Raw genomic sequence first — 17,715 nt, 5'->3', positions numbered from 1 at the left:
ATGAATCTGAGGGAAATAAACAATGTAGCCTTTCAAACTGGATTTTTATATTGAAAGAGAGAGTGCTAAATCAAGTAGTCATGACACACACACACACACACACACACACAAAACACCACAAGACACACACAAACACACACACACACATGAAGGACCTGTAAATAACAGTGTTCCACTTCAAATTTCAATAATTTCTGAAAAAGACAAACATATAAAAGCCGTAAATTAAAGGGATAGTTCGTCCAAAAAGTACTCACACTCAAGGCATCCTAGGTGTATATGACTTTCTTCTTTCAGATAAATCCATTCAGAGTTATCTTAAACTTTTTCTTGCTCTTCCAAGCTTTATAATAACATGGGCAGATGTTTTAATACATCAAATAAAGCACATTCATCAATATTAAAATATGGCTCACATGGCACCGGGGGAAGAATAAAGAAAATATCCATATTCAAAACATCTTTCTCTCACTTCTGCTAACTGTCATTGATGGAAACTGTTCCGAGGACATATGCGTAGTGTAAGCACCAGTGATTAGTGACAAATACAGAAGCGCAATGTAGAGAAATCAAAACAAAATGACAATCACAAATTAGAAGCATTAAACGAGGATTTGTAAAGAAAAAATGTCAGAGGATTTAGATATAAGCCAAGAGGATTTTTTTTTCCCTTTGATAAAGTAAGGAAATGTAGCTTTTTTTAAATTTATTTTTGCAAGACTCACATGCACTATTTTTTTTTCTTCTTCAGAGACGCATTAGTTCACTACACAAGGCCTTTATTCACACCCTGGAGCCATGTGAGGCACTTTTTAATGTGGATGCATTTATGGCTTTATTTGACTACTTTTTGGAAAGTTTAAGAAAAAAAATATCTGCCCATGACATTATAAAGCTTGGAAGTGCATGGATCAATTTTTAATATAACACTGATCGGATCGGAAGAAAGTCATATGCACCTAGAAAACCTTGACGGTGAGTATAACGTTTTTTTTTTTTTTTTTTTTGTGTGTGAACTAGCCCTTTTAAATGACATGCATGTATACAAAAGCAGTTAAGAAATGACATCAGGCATGTACTTGATTTGGAAATATGTGTTTGATCTTGTTTAGCTGGATCTGATGCCATAAACCAGAAGAAAGACAGTAGCCACGCCCACCAGAGCAGAGAGGACCAATCGGATCACAGCTTCAGTAAAACCGCAACAGTGGACAGCTTCTGAAGAATAAAAACATCAAACTGAGATCAGCTCAGTCAATAAACACTATTATCAAGAATAGTTTAATTCGGAGCCTGTATGAAAACTAATAGCAGAAGATTGGCTGAATTACGTAAGGACACTGGATTTCTGTCAAAAGCATGTCAGCATGTGTTCAGTGATTAGAATACAAAGCTTGCAAACAGTTTACCATAACTAAATCCCAGTGTTTCCCACTTTAACTGCCCAAAATTAAGAGCTCCAACACATTTTCAGTGTCCAGAGTAAAACGTTTTTGAACTGACTAGTGCCTGGATTTAAAGGGATAGCTCACCAAAAAATAAATAAATAAATACAATTGTATTATTGTGTTATATTACTCACTCTCATGTGGCTCGAAACCTGTAAGACCTCTGTTCATCTTTGGAACACAAATTAAGATATTTCTGATGAAATTCCTCCATAGACGTCAAAAGTCCAGCATGATCAAGGCACAAAAATACATATTGTAAAGGCATTGTTAAAATAATCCATGTGATATCAGCAGTTAAACTGTAATTTTAGGAAGATACAAGAATACTTTTTGTGTGAAAAGAAAGCTAACAAATTTTTCAACAATCCTTCTCATCCGCGTAACCCTATAGCACCATTTTGGAGATTATCAAGACGTGTGCATCTTTCCTGCAGGTAAACAATGCTCATGCTGCAGCTGACATTAAATGCCTTATTTACACACAGCAAAATCTCCAGTGTTAATTTAACACTCTGAGTGTGGACTCATATAAACTCTGAAGCAGTGTTAAAGTAACACTGAAGCAGAGTTGAAGTTAATGAGATAATTACAGGTTATGTTTGAGCATTATTGAAGACACCTGATGTTAACAAGCAGACTCACCAAACGAGAAAATCACAATTTGTGTGTCACCATTATAGTGGTCAGTGTTTGCTTTAGTTGGGATCTTGGTTTGTGGCTTTTTACTTTTAAAATTTGTTTGGCAAGCCAAGAGCAAAAGTCATCGGGTGATGATGATTATGTTTTAATGCAATTATTGTTTGACCTCAGTTACTGAACTAATTTACAGTGTTTTCTATAAATACAACTATAAAACTTCCATTATTGATTGTAACAGCTTAGATTCCACAGTGAAAGCATCTGCATTTTCTATACATTTTTTTATTATAGTCTTTATTTTAGGCACACACAGATAACAAGAATCAGCGTATGAATCTCAACAACGGTGACAAACAGCATATCCAGATAAACAGATCTACTCTGAACATCACAAAACTAGATACTAAAAATTCACATAAAAACTGCAAAAATAAAATATAGTTAGAATAAAAAGTTAAAAAGACAGTTCAGCTCATAATTTATTCATGCTGCAATGCATGATGGGAGCCATGGATGAGTTTTTATTGGCTACAACATGCTTTTTTTGATGGTCACCGTTGTTGTGATGCTCACGCTGATTCTTGATGTCTGTGTTTCTAAACTAAAGAACTCTTTCTTTATGTAGAAATAACTTTTAAAAACATGTCATATTATGCCAAAATGCTGGATTGCTATCTTTTTATCCACTTAATTTATGTACACAGTAAAGAAACCTGAACTCACGCATTCAGGTCACTACATGACAATTAGTTCAAACCACAATCAATAGCACAGATGATTGCCTTTGTTCTGGTCTGTATGTTATAATTCTGTTACCACAGCAACACAAAATCTGAAGTAAACAGCTGAAAGTTCAAGATCACAACTAAAGCAAACACTGACCACTATAATGGTGACACCACTGATCAATATATATAACTGGATTGCTCATCGCGTTCTAAACTGCCAACAGGCAGTGAAGCCACCAGAAGTGTTCGATCCGCCATCTTACTAATCCCTACCAGCAGAGAGCACCATTGAGTTACATTCAAACCGCTGTCCTAAAATAACTTGATTAGAAGCTGATCAGTCAAACGGGACTCGTTTTTATGTTATGTGTAATAAAGTAATATTTACTTCAGATGTTATCTGCAGTGTTTACGGTCTTTTGGGACAGGATAAGTGATATATTTAAATCATGTTGGTGGGTGTGTCTGCTGCGCACTGACGACACAGGTAACTGATCAAACACAAAAATGGCTTATTTCTTTATGAACAAAGTTATTCAGGAATTATTAAACGTATTAGTATCAGAAATGGATTTTAATATATTACAATGAATTATACAATTATGTTGTTAATATTTCTCTATAATTAAAAAAAAATACTATCTGGGAAATAAAGCTTTGTATTTATTTCTTAAATCCGTACTGTATATAGTCAGTTATTTCTCTGAATAAATTCAGATTTCAGAACGAACACTTTGTAGTTTGTTATATGTGTTGAGGTCGTGTCCATCGGGTTTATCATGTTCATGATGCTCACTACTGTAATGAACGTAGCTTTTTAATAAGTAGAGAAAATTCCCGACATTTAAAAAATAACCGTTTACATGCCTAGGGTGTTAGCATTGTAATAATGTACAGTGATACTTCATATTTATAAACACTGACTTGTTAGGTGATGTTTTCTCATTAAAATCATACAAATTCCTATTAATTCAATGGAACTTTTTCGCACACTAGGGATTACCAATATGGCGGCGCTGCGGCTTCAATTTCATGACGTCATGAGCAATCCAGTTCTATATTATAGATCAGTGGTTGACTCACAAATTGTGATTTTCTCGTTTGGTGAGTCTGCTTGTTAACATCAGGTGTCTTCAATAATGCCCAATCATAACTCAATTAACTTCTTAATTATCTCATTAACTTCAACTCTGCTTCAGTGTTACTTTTAACAATGCTTCAGTGTTTATATGAGTCCACACTCAGAGTGTTAAATTAACACTGAAGATTTTGCTGTGCACTCTCCAAAATGGCACCATGGGGTGATGCAGAGTAGAAGAAATGTTGGATAAAGTTATTTTATTTTTATTTATTTATTTATTTTGTTTGCACAAAAAGTATTCTCGTGGCTTCATAATATTACTGTTGAACCATTGATGCCACATGGACTATTTTAACAATGCCCTTACTACATTTCTGTGTGTTGATCATGGGATGACCTTTGCTGTCATGGAGGTTCAGAAAGCTCTTGGATTTCATCAGAAATATCTTAATTTGTGTTAAATATATTTCCAAAATAATTAAATCTGTATGCCCTGCCTCAAAGTTTTGATTGCTTGTTTGATCAGTCATTTGATCAACCTTTGTCGAAAAATAAATACATACTATTTATACATATTAACTTTGTTGCTGTTGAATTAGAGTGTCAAATCCATGATGGCAGAGGTAATCATTGTAGATGGAGGTTTTAATCACAGATTCCCCAATTTGTTAATCGGTGTTTAAAATGAAGTGGTGCAACACAACTCGATTTAAAATAAAATCCAGAAATAGTTTTGCTATATATAGATACAATGGGGAAAATACAGACAGTGGCATAGTGGCTTTGTGTAAATAACTGGTTAATTGACAAATTTTAGTTTTGCCACAAGTTAACACTTTAAGTTATTCCCATCTTATTGTTTGTTGCACTTGCAGCAGCATTCATATCTCCCTTAAATATTACAAAATCATCTATATCATTAAGCATTTTATTCAGTTTGGTTTTGGTTGTATTTATTGACCTCATCATCTACTTGAAAATAATATGAATGAACAAGCTTTCAAAAAAGGTGTGAAAACAATTAGACTATTAAAACTTACTGGTGTTACTCTTGATCTCATCCTCAGTCAGAATCTTCAGGTAGGTCCTTCCCATGTGCTCTACCTCACAAACAAACTGGTTCTTCTCCCACTCTTCTGGTTGAATATAGAGGGTAGAAGTCTTCAGGAAGGTCCCATCTTCATTTTGTAGTAGCTCTCCAAGATCCACACCCTCATCATGATCCTGTCCATTTTTTAACCAGGTGATAGTTAGTCCTGATGGGTAAAAACCTGTGGCATGACACAGAACCACTGGAGAAGAGGGATCTCTCTGTAACAGAGACACTTCAGGAGCTAAAAAAAGATTGAGATAAATATGAAAAAATATTACTTCTTCAAATCAGATCAGTTGAATAAATGCATCTAAATTGTGTTTAAATGAAGCAATTCATGACAACAACAACAAAAAAACAAGAAGCACGAATGACTCTATAATAAAACATTGTCAACTTGTTCAACAAATTACATTTCTGAAAGATGAGTTACCTCTTCTCTCTAAATCCACTTTTCTTAACATCAAGAAATATTGTAACCAGTTAACACACTCATTTTGGTAGTATTGTCTGAGTAATTCAAGCTGTGCTCTGTCATTATTCCACTTCTCTGTTGTTATTACTCCCTGCTGTACAGGTGTGATGTATCTGAGCTCCTTCACATCTAGTGCCACATAATCCTCTCCATCATAACCGTGCTGATCAAAACCTTGTGAAGCTCCAGTCTGATAATCCCATTCACATCCATACATCCTCTGATACGTGTGAACACCTGAAGAGAAAAGGTGCCATAAGATCTACTCCTGTTTAATGTATATCTTTGACATTTGAAACTGTATTATAAAGTATTTTAACTCACCATATGAATGACTGAATTGCTGCATTAGAAACGTAATGTTGATTTTGTTGGTCTGCTGTACTCGTTCTCTGATCTCAGTGTATTCTTTAAATCTGTCTCCAGACATAAACTCCTTAATCCAGTCCTGTCTGGGAATCAGCTTCTTTATCTCACTGTCATAATAATCAATCTGTCGTCCATCCAGAGTAGTTACAGAAGAAAACTCTGGGATTCCTGCAATCGCCAGTCCATTTATTTCAGTGTAAAGTGTGGTGAAGGTGTGCGACTCTGAACAAATAAAGACATAAAGCTCTCGATCACAATTAGGTTAATTAAAAATAAAGCTAAAATAAAACTAAATGAATGATGGATAAAATATAAATTAAATTGAATCTAAACTGGAAATATTGCCTGGAAAACAAAGAAAGCTTCTCTATCAGGGAATTCTGGCCAGTGTTCTGTTTTATGCAGTTCTATGCTGGGGAGAAGATGATGACAATATGATTAATAAAATTATAAGAAAGGCAGGTTCAGTTATTGGATTATTCATAAATCTCTTGAGGTTATTGTGGAAACAAAATTTAAAAATGATTATTATTTTATTTTTGACTATAAAAGACATCCACACAATGTGAAACTTGATGAGTAGTTGATGGATTTATTGTGAAGCTTATTGTGTCGTTTTTAATGTCTTATGTTGGCAAATAAGTTTCCCCTTATATGGATTAATAAAGTTTCCTCACCTTAACATTAAGAACTGGACATAAAAACTAAAAGCAATATTTATATAAACTGTAAAACAATATTTAAAAAAAAAAACATAAAATAAAATAAAAACAACTAATGACAAAATCACAAAACAAAATTATTAAAAATAAACCATAATCAACATGAAAACTAAACATAAAAAATTTAAACTTATTCAGCATATTAATAAAACTGAACCAACACAGGGTTTAACACGTAGAATTAGCTTAAGACTTTGCTGACAGAGAAATCTCTCTTTCCTTGTTAATGCCACGTAGCTAACAGAGAATTAAACCTTTAAATGACGTTATGAAATGAATCTCACCTGAGTAAACCAAAGTTATGTAGATGAAGAAAATGATGAACCTCATTTTGGATAAAAATCCATGCATTTCACTCTCAAATATATTTTGATGAACATATGTTATTACAGTTCATGAAGACGAGACTCAAGCTGCTGTAAAACTCTACAAACACACTGAACTGATGAAGGTTAGAGTCTCTGTGTTGTTTCAGTGAAATTTACATTTATGTATTATTATTTACTCATTACACTTATTTGGCAGTGAGCTGTATATTATATTTTACAAGTTTTATGCTTTCAACAGTAAATCATGTTGCTTGGTTTTATTTTTTATCTTTTATACAAAAATTTAATAATAAAAGTCATAAAACATAAAAGACACAGAAATTCTCCATTAGATAATTCAATTGAAGAAAAACTGATTCTATCCCATAATATTCACTGATTCTATCCCATAATACTCCATTTGCTGCTCTGGTCCAATGTCTTATTAATCCTCTTGATGAATCTGCAGGACGTTTTTGTTATTTATGTAATATTAATTATTTATATTTACTGTTACAGGAATCTGAAGTGACTGAAGTGATTTACACGTGTTTCGACACAGAACGATCATCAAACTCTCGGTGATTCTGTTCATAACTGCATCTGGCTTTAAATACCATTACTGTTTCAAATACAACTGAAGATATTAGTTTTGTCAGAATATTTTCAAGTGATTGTGATCCTAAATGATAGATACTGCAGATTAACAAAGATTGCTTTGCTTACACTGGATATTTGTTTCTGTCTGTCTGCCTTTATCAATAAAGTTTTCTCACTCTGGTGTTCAAGAGTCTCTCCATTTTTATTACATGTTGAGTCTTTCCTGGAGAAATACAAACACAAGTGACTGACACTGGCATTCAGTGTTGCCAGATTGGACAGGTTTGAGTTTGATTCTCTTTAATGTATTTGCTCTTATTTTATCCTTTTACCTGGAAAATGAATCTATTTATTTATATTATTTTGTCATCATTATTTTGCTTTAGAGAGGTAAAAATGTTCCTTAGTAACCTTGATTGACATGGCAATATTTTATCACATTATTTTAACATGTTTCTTGTTGTAATGGGCAGGTTTTTGAGAGCTTTTTGGGCTGTAAATCGTCCATCCAATCTGGCAACACTGCTGGGATTTTCCTGGAGCAGGTGTAAACAAGAATGTCTCATATTAAGTGATTGAAGTGTTTCGTTGTTGGATGTTATAATGAACATAGCAGTCATCATTTACTCACAAAATCTGAGCCGCTGAAAACACAGGATTACTTTTGTTTTTGAAGGAATTAATTAAATTTAAATAAATTCTGGGCTTGTTTGAAAACTAATGGAAGAAGAATTAATATATTAAATAAATATGAAGCTCAGACACCCAACAACATTAGTTTCAGTGTGAAATTAAGGATTAAGCTTAAAACATCTTTTTTATTTACACTAATGTAATGTCTGGTTTGTTTTTACCTTTCTGGTTTGTTTTTAACTTTGACTTTCAGACACTTGATAGTTTACACTTTATAGTCTACATTGACTACAACATAATCAGTTGCTAATATTTTGTTGGCTCTCTAATTTTTGCATGTATTCAAGATCTGTGTAGGCATGACATCACTTTTAGCCAGTGGTGGACAGTAACGGAGTAGCTTTACTTCGTTACTGTACTTAAGTAAATTTTTCAAGTATCTGTACTTTACTGGAGTAGTTTTATTTTGAGTAACTTTTACTTTTACTTCACTACATTCCAAAGCATAAAATCGTACTTTTTACTTCACTACATTTCATAAAACATGTCGTTACTCCCTATAATATATCACGTGCTCCGACACGCAGAAGCGGTGTCTGATTAATCATGAACGAACTGAGTCTTTTCAAAATAAACTTTTAAATCGGTTCGCGAATCGCACCAAACGATTCGTTTATGAATTAGAATGATCCGATTGCAGCTGTTCTGGAGTCGACCACTCACTGATTCAAATGAACCGTTTAGTGCGAGTCTCCAGAAGTAAGAACCGGGAGATCTTGTGAGCGCGCGTGCGTCTGATGTTGCTAAAAGTAAGTTATTAATGTCGAAATTTAGGATTAATTATTGTAACTGAAAATCATATTTAGGTCAAAATTGACAGTTGTTTGGAAACTAAATCCGCTGTGTGATATATTTAAGCCTACTGAAATGCTCGAGTGCAGACGATGCAGACACATCAATCAGCGTCTCTGTGTTTTAGGTAAAAACAAACAAACAAACTAACAAAAAACATTAAACTAACACAGATTAAATAAAATAACTCGTGCATGTTCAAATTGCCCGCTGCCATAATATTAACAGTTTTATTAAAATGCTAGCATGTCCTATGTGACGTCTGTTTTTATATTGTTTATCAACAGTAACGTTATATTGTTTGGATTAACAAGACGAGTAGACAGACATGAATGTTTATTCATAACCGTACTGAAAATAAGTAAATATTGTTAGCTGATGCTAACTGTCCAGCTAACAAGCTTGCTGGTGCTAACTTGAGGTAATTTTTTATAAAAAATGCCCAAATATTTTTATTCAACAACCTATATATATATATAGAGAGAGAGAGAGAGAGAGAGAGAGAGATAAAGAGAGAGAGAGAGAGAGATTACATCTAGATACAAAAGAAAGGATGTGATGTTCAGAACATGGTAACTACAGTAATTATCAAAGTGGGGAAGAGATGCACCCCGTTTGGGCAGGGGTGTTTTTACACCACAGACAAGATTTGAGAAGGAAAAAATCATTATGAAAATATGATTATATTTTCCTTAAAATGTTCTTCCTAACTTCAGGCCTTATTATCATCCCTTACGAAAGGAAAATATATTTACCAATATATTTCTTAAAATATATTGTGATATATTGTAATATATTATTTTCCCTTTTTATTTTCTAATATATCATATATTTGAATACATTTAATAATATATTGATGATACATATATTATATAATATATTGAAAAATATACAAATGATTGCCGCTTTCATATTGCAATATATTGGAAAAAAATAAAAATATATAAGAATATATGCCTAATATATTACATGATATTTTCCAATATACTGCAATATATTTTTGTTTCATAAGGGATGTCATATATAACTGTGATGTTCTGTAAAACAACAAACTTTAAAATACTTTGTTCTTACTGGTGAAAATCAGATGGTCATCTCTGTTTTCTCTCAGGTACATCACAGTGTAAGCTTCCCAGTTAACATCACTTTTATCAGCGTAGTCCATATCAACAACAAAAATATATCTTGACTCCATATAGTGGTTATTTTGGAAAAAATCCCAGGTATTTTGAGCAGTAGGATTATAAAAAAAATATGTGCTAATATAAAATTAAATTAAGTAACGTTAGCCTATATAAAACTGCAAACATCTATCTTTCAGTACTTTTTTACTTAAGTACATAAAAAATCGAGTACTTTTGTACTTTCACTTGAGTAAATTTGAAAAAGGAGTACTTTTACTTTTACTGGAGTAATATTTTACTATACGTATCTGTACTTTTACTCAAGTACTTGATTTGTGTACTTCGTCCACCACTGCTTTTAGCCAATAGAGTAGTTATAGATCTGTATTTGTATCTATTTTTTTTTTCTTTTCATTGATCGTTAAATGAAGAACAGCTTCTATGAACAATAGCAATGAACCCCTTGTAGGGATCATATCGATTGGAACACAGTTGCTTCACGTAGCTCGAGTCGGTCATCTGAATCTGGTGTGTTAACTAAGCGAGACATAAAATATGTGCGCGAGCACTGGAATTGGGAACCGCTGTGTTACATCATGTGTTATAAACCAGCGAGAAAACTTTAAAACTACTACAATACCAGGAACGGAGACTGGGTTGTTGATGTTTGTCTGCCATTCTATCTCTGTCTGCACAGCGTGCATGAACGCGCTAATGACGTATTCTGTCTGCGCTAACAGGGTGCACAGAGGTATTCAGATACATATTTACATTTACATTTACATTTATTCATTTAGCAGACGCTTTTATCCAAAGCAACTTACAGATGAAGACAGTGGAAGCAATCAAAAACAACAAAAAGAGCAATCATATATAAGTGCTATAACAAGTCTCAGTTAGGTTAACATAGTACACCTAGCATGGGATTTAAAATAATATAATATAAAGAAAACAGATAGAATTAAAAATTAAAAATAAAAGAATAGAGCAAGCTAGTTAGAGGTCTTTACACATACACACACACATACATATACAATTGCATTATAAATGAAAAGAAAATAGAATACAAAAATATTAGAAAGGTAGTTAGATTTTTTAAAGAATAGAATTAGAATATTGAGTGTTAAAGCTAGAGGGTCAAATAAAGATGGAAGAGATGTGTTTTAAGCCGATTCTTGAAGATGGCTAAGGACTCAGCTGCTCGGATTGAGTTGGTCAGGTCATTCCACCAGGAGGAAACATTTAATTTAAAAGTCCGTAAAAGTGACTTTGTGCTTCTTTGGGATGGCACAATCAAGCGACGTTCACTTGCAGAACGCAAGCTTCTAGAGGGCACATAAGTCTGAAGTAACAAATTTAGGTAAATGGGTGCAGAGCCAGTGGTAGTTTTGTAGGCAAACATCAATGCCTTGAATTTTATGCGAGCAGCTATTGGAAGCCAGTGCAAATTGATAAACAGAAGTGTGACGTGTATTCTTTATGGCTCATTAAAAATTAATCTTGCTGCCGCATTCTGAATTAATTGTAAAGGTTTGATAGAATTGACTGGAAGACCTGCCAAGAGGGCATTGCAATAGTCCAGCCTGGACAGAACAAGAGCTTGAACAAGGAGTTGTGCAGCATGTTCCGAAAGAAAGGGCTTGATCTTCTTGACGTTGAATAAAGCAAATCTGCAGGATCGGACAGTTTTAGCAATGTGGTCTGAGAAAGTCAGCTGATCATCAATCATAACTCCAAGGCTTCTAGCTGTTTTTGAAGGAGTTATGGTTGATGTGCCTAACTTGATAGTGAAATTGTGTTGAAACAATGGGTTTGCTGGAATCACAAGCAGTTCTGTCTTGGCAAGGTTGAGTTGAAGGTGATGGTCCATCATCCAGGAAGAAATGTCTGTTAGACAAGCTGAGATGCGAATAGCTACCGTCGGATCATCAGGATGGAATGAGAGGTAGAGTTGAGTGTCATCAGCATAGCAGTGGGATGAAAAGCCATGTTTCTGAATGACAGAACCTAATGATGCCATGTAGACAGAGAAGAGAAGTGGTCCAAGAACTGAGCCCTGAGGCACCCCAGTAGTTAGATGTTGAGACTTGGACACCTCACCTCTCCAAGATACTTTGAAGGACCTATCTGATAGGTAAGACTGAAGTGTGGTTCCTGAGATGCCATTTGCCAGTAAGATGTAACATATGTTGACAGACAGGAAGGAAAGCTATTTAAAACGCTTGAACCGAGTGTTTTGATTGGACGTACATTTATTGGCCTTCCACAGAATATATAAATACAGATAAATAAATTTAAACACTTAATTTAATGATTGAAATTGGGATGTGAGGAGACTTTCAACCAGTATAACAAAAAAACTGTTTCTGAAGACAATTACCTATTGCACCTTTAATGGCACAGATAGGTATTTAATTAGGAATGCTGTCCCTTTAAGACAGAAGGCATTCAACAGACACAGGTTCATTTCTCAGCCACCTGTTTACGTTCACTTAATCCATAATTACTACATGATAGACATTTGGACTGCTGTGTGTGTATTTGATCGCTGAGAGCTGATAGCGCCCTGTAAAAAGAGTGCGAGAGAGAGAGAGAGCACTTCTATCATAGTGATTCTGCCTATCTTTACAATTCATTGTTAATCGACAACAAATTGTGACTCCTGGGAAACACGGGACTCCTGGACACATTATCCCTATCCCTTCGGATGCTGAAGCCATAGTTTCAGATAGCCAGTTCGCATTTTGGTAGCCTATCCATCCACTGCTGCTGCCATACTGAGACTCAGGGTTGCCAGGTTTTCACAACAAAACCCACCCAATTACTACTCAAAACGAGCCCAATCACGTTTCGAGGGGTCCACTGATAAAAATTCCATTCTGGGGATTAAAATACAAATTTTTACTGGTGGGGGGGTGGGGGGGTTTGGCCTATTAACTTTTACTGTTTGTTGTAGCAATGTAGTGTGAATGTTTAGTTTGTGAGTCAAAGTTAAAACTACTGTGGTCTGATTTTTCTACATCTAATGTGGTTTGGTTTTTTGGTGTACAAACAGCATCTCCAATAGCGTGTATATCATAAGATAAATAAGCTAAGTGGTTTGTTGCTGGAGTGTTTCTTCCTACTTGTATGAACAGAATTTTCTGACTTCAGCTCCATACAAATCTTTTTTTTTTATTTTTATGAATCCATCAACAGTTATAAAATCCAACATTATTCTTATCATCAGGGCTGTCCGTAGGAATTCTGTGCTCTGTGCTTTGGGGCCCAATAAAAATCACGTACAGTGGACTGCAGGCCCCACAGATCTCTGCACTCTGTCACCCTTCCCCCTGACTACTGCTTACCTTGATTCAGATGAAAATGTAAGATCAGTAAAAGCTTGTTGATTTTCATGATGTTAAAAGAGACAGACGTGAGAACGGAAACTGAGGTTTGGGGAGGATTCAGCCAGATAACGATCACATGGGGAGGTTATGGTGTGGCCATTATGTTCGTGTGTTGTAAATGTGTTTTTAGTGCTTCGGTTTTTTCTGTTCTGGTACCATGTAATAAATGACTAGTTAAATTAGTAATACAAAAAAAGTTTATAAAAGCATCCTCCCTAGACGTCTGTATTGAGATTGTTCATTAGAGCTCGTTGACATACACTCTGACACTTCCTTGTGTAACCACTTTTCTTTTTCGCATCTTGCTGAAGTCTGCAGCACTCTCTGATAACTACACACTGTAAAACCCGACAACTTAACTTAACTCAAACATGTTGCCCCTTGGTAATATTATTAGAAAATACGGAATTAGCTTCCACTGTTATGCTGATGATACTCAGCTATATATCTCAACGAGATCAGATGAAACTTCCCAATTATCTAAGCTAACAGAGTGTGTTAAAAATGTAAAAGATTGGATGACAAATAATTTTCTCCAATTAAATTCAGATAAGACAGAGATACTAATTATTGGACCAAAAAACACTACACAGAATCTTGTAGATTACAATCTGCAACTAGACGGATGTACTGTTACTTCCTCTACAGTCAGAAATCTGGGTGTTATATTAGACAGCAATTTGTCTTTTGAAAATCATATTTCCAATGTTACAAAAACTGCATTCTTCCATCTTAGAAACATTGCCAAGCTACGAAACATGTTATCTGTTTCTGATGCAGAAAAGCTAGTTCATGCATTCATGACCTCTAGACTGGACTATTGTAATGCACTTCTAGGTGGTTGTCCTGCTTCGTCAATAAACAAGCTACAGGCAGTCCAAAATGCAGCAGCTAGAGTCCTTACCATGTCTAGAAAATATGATCATATTACCCCAATTTTACAGTCTCTGCACTGGCTACCTATTAAGTTCCGTATCAGTTACAAATTATCATTACTTATCTATAAGGCCCTAAATGGTTTAGCTCCTGCGTACCTAACTAGCCTTCTACCACGCTACAACCCATCACGCTCCCTAAGGTCACAAAACGCTGGACTTTTGGTCGTTCCTAGGATAGCAAAGTCCACTAAAGGAGGTAGAGCTTTTTCACATTTGGCTCCCAAACTCTGGAATAGCCTTCCTGATAATGTTCGGGGTTCAGACACACTGTCTCTGTTTAAATCTAGATTAAAAACACATCTCTTTCGCCAAGCATTCGAATAATGTATCTTTTTAATTGTGAGTGTAGTTGCATCTGATCAAAGGTGCATTTTTATTCATTAGCTTGGGTTAAACTAATCTTACTTTGATGGATCAGCAGCTATGCTAATGATGTCTGTATTCTGTTTCTATGTTTCGCCACGGGATATACATCCCGTGGTAACTAGGATTTACACAAGCTCCAGTCTGGATCCAGAACACCTGAGAAGAGATGAAGCTGACCCTCAGAGGACCTCAGATGATGCTAACCCTGAATCAACAAACAGAACTAACAATTATTGCTAAATGTGTGACTGAATCATATAATAACTTAATTAATAATATTGATAGTTCATCGTCTAGCTGACTACGTCTTGTATTATTATTATTATTTATTTTTTATTTTTTCTAAAATCCTGTCAAATGTGCACAAACTACTAGCTACTACTAAATATTGTAGAAACATAATTTTCTGTAAAGTTGCTTTGTAACGATTTGTTTTGTAAAAAGCGCTATACAAATAAACTTGAATTGAATTGAATTGAAAAACCGTTTGAGTAAACAGATTGCCTTGATTTAAACCATGTAAGTTTTAAAACTTTGCATTCAAGTAATTAAGTGATTATCTAAGTGCTGATTGAGAATTAGTGATGAACAGCTGCTGTTAACAAACAGAATCACTGAAGAAAAGAGAAACACAAGAACTACTACAACTGACTTCAGACACAGACTTAGATGAAATCAACTGAAATAAAATACATGAAATCTCTCAAGATCTGATTAAACAACCCCACAAACAGCATCACCAGCTCCACTTATTAATAACCAGACTGACTTTATTTCTGTCAGATGTCTACAGAAGATATTATTGAGAATGAACTAAGGTTTAGATGTTGATTTATTGTTTCATTTGAAGTAACCATGTTAGAGATCAGTGTTTGCTTTAGTTGGGCTCTTGACCCTTGACTTCTGTCTTAGTCTTTTCTCTGGCTGTTATAACCGTGTGTTTTTAAAACACATTTATTGTAACTCAAAAGCCCAGAAGAAATGCCATCAGGTGTTAACCTGTACATATGTGTAGGTTGTTATACTTCATATAGGTGATGATAATCGTCAATTATTGAACTGCTTGGAGTCTAATCTCTGATGAAATAGGTGTTGAGTAATTTGATTGATTATAGTAAAAGTGATTCTAAGAGATTTGGCTATTTTTGAATGAATACATCTATATTAGGGCTGTAAAGTGAATCAAATATCGATATGGACAAGTGTATATGAATATTAAAGTTAAAATAGACTACAATTGTTCTACGTGTCTCTGGGAATGAGTGCTCAATATGTGCATTTTGCCATTCAGATACACACGATGCTCGCAGTGTTTTCCCCCACGCCGACTCCGCCCTCGCCACGCCCCCAGCTATGACTAGATGCCGACTGTATCTATGGTTTGTTTTGGATGATGTTTTTTTTTTTCCTCACGGTAATGTCACAGCTTCCAGCTCTCAACGCAAAAGCCTACTTGCGCTCGTGATTCTTTAGCTCCGCCCACACGTCACGCCTCCAGCCACTCCAGCCCCCCCCTTAATGACATTCCTTCTCTGATGACATCAGTTTGACGGCTCGAGCAGATTATACTTGACCACGCCCCTCTGACCATCAGTCTGCTGTGAGTGACAGATGAGAGGAGGAGCTCAAAAATAAAACCCAACCCTACTTAATATTCCATTTCAGTTGGAAAGACAACCCCACACTGAACTCAGTCAGCAGCAACTTCCAGTTCTCGTGGACTTCAAAGTAAATATGTCAGCAAACTGTGCTCTTTCATGAACGTGCATTTAATGCAAGGCCAGAATAAGAACATCATCTAAGTGTTTGTCAACTGTCCCTGTATTTAAGCAACATTCCATATTAAGGGGCCGTTCACATATCGTGCCTAAAAACGCGTGGAAAACGCTAGGCGTGCCGCTTTCTCCTTCTTTCCAAAGCGCTTGGGCAGCTGCGCCCCTGAGGCGTCTGCCTTTGCTAAGCAACCATGACGTGCTCTCTCCATGAAGTCACGGAAATTTCAACAAAGGATAAATAGATTTGCAGCTGTAAAAATCACTCGCAGTAGCTCTACTACTAAATTTATTTCAAAATGACAATCCATATAGAACTATGATCAGCTGTTCCTTCATCTTGGCTGAGCTCTCAACGTTGTTACGGGAAAGGATGAAGCTGATTGGTTAGTTCTTGTCACATGACCCGCGGTGCGCTTGCGGCTCTCTGAAAAGTTGAAATGTTTTTAAATCAATGCGGTGCAGACACGCCTGGAAAAAAACGGTTCCATTATGAGTGCGCATGCCACGCACCTACATTGGAAATAACGAACTTGAGTGTGCAAAAGACGCGATATGTGAACAGCCCCTAAATCCACACAGAAAGCAGTTTATCATATCACACAGAGTATAGGGAGCTAATCACACACACACACACACACAAATAACCCTAAGAGTGCCATTAGTTAAACTGCAATAACAACATATTTGGCAAACTCTTATGTGCATATTTGCTTTTACGCTCTGGAGAGCATCAGATGTTTCTATTTACAATGTTTGCAGTATTGAGCAGTGTAGATAATCACAGACACATCCACTGAACCGATGAACTGAGATGAGTGAAAGGCTCAGTGCGTTTGAATTGATAAAGGGAGCACTCTTTGCACACACTAGACTATCTGTAATGCATAGTTGTTGTTTTTTTCACGATGCTAAGAGGAATAATGTCCCCTCACTAAAGTTCAGTTATTATATATAAATGCTAAAATGAATCTCAGATGTGAGCATAGTTGCTTTGCTTAATCCATTCATGTACAAATTAATTCTAAAAAGAAATGAATTTGTACATGAAAAGACTAAGCAAAGCAAATAATATGTTAAATAATAATCACGTCCGAGATTCTTTTTGACAATTATCTCTTATAGGCTAAACAACAGCAAAAAATATTTCGACTGTCCCTTATATGTCCTGCTTA

The 17,715-nt window shown here is 35.3% G+C and overlaps 1 protein-coding gene across 1 annotated transcript; it reads right to left on the bottom strand.

Annotated features, from left to right (window-relative positions):
• Nucleotides 1-4,928: 4,928 nt before the first annotated feature.
• Nucleotides 4,929-6,888, bottom strand: LOC113040587 (major histocompatibility complex class I-related gene protein-like). The gene is made up of 4 exons (XM_026198890.1): nt 6,843-6,888; nt 5,792-6,058; nt 5,426-5,704; nt 4,929-5,233 (listed from the first exon to the last, which is right to left on the bottom strand). The coding sequence occupies exons 1-4, from the start codon at nt 6,886-6,888 to the stop codon at nt 4,929-4,931; spliced, it is 897 nt and encodes a 298-aa protein (XP_026054675.1).
• Nucleotides 6,889-17,715: the final 10,827 nt, after the last annotated feature.

Source organism: Carassius auratus, chromosome 22 (genome assembly GCF_003368295.1).
Source record: "Carassius auratus strain Wakin chromosome 22, ASM336829v1, whole genome shotgun sequence".
Lineage (NCBI taxonomy): Eukaryota > Metazoa > Chordata > Actinopteri > Cypriniformes > Cyprinidae > Carassius > Carassius auratus.
This window is presented reverse-complemented; position numbering and strand designations above follow the sequence as displayed.

What these genes read in the sequence shown, in the direction of transcription:
- LOC113040587 (XM_026198890.1), bottom strand. Translation starts at nt 6,888, where the DNA reads ATGAGGTTCATCATTTTCTTCATCTACATAACTTTGGTTTACTCAG. An exon ending in CATAACTTTGGTTTACTCAG is followed by an intron (nt 6,059 to 6,842) that starts GTGAGATTCATT and finishes TTATTTGTTCAG; the next exon opens with AGTCGCACACCTTCACCACA. An exon ending in AGTGGATTTAGAGAGAAGAG is followed by an intron (nt 5,234 to 5,425) that starts GTAACTCATCTT and finishes ATCTTTTTTTAG; the next exon opens with CTCCTGAAGTGTCTCTGTTA.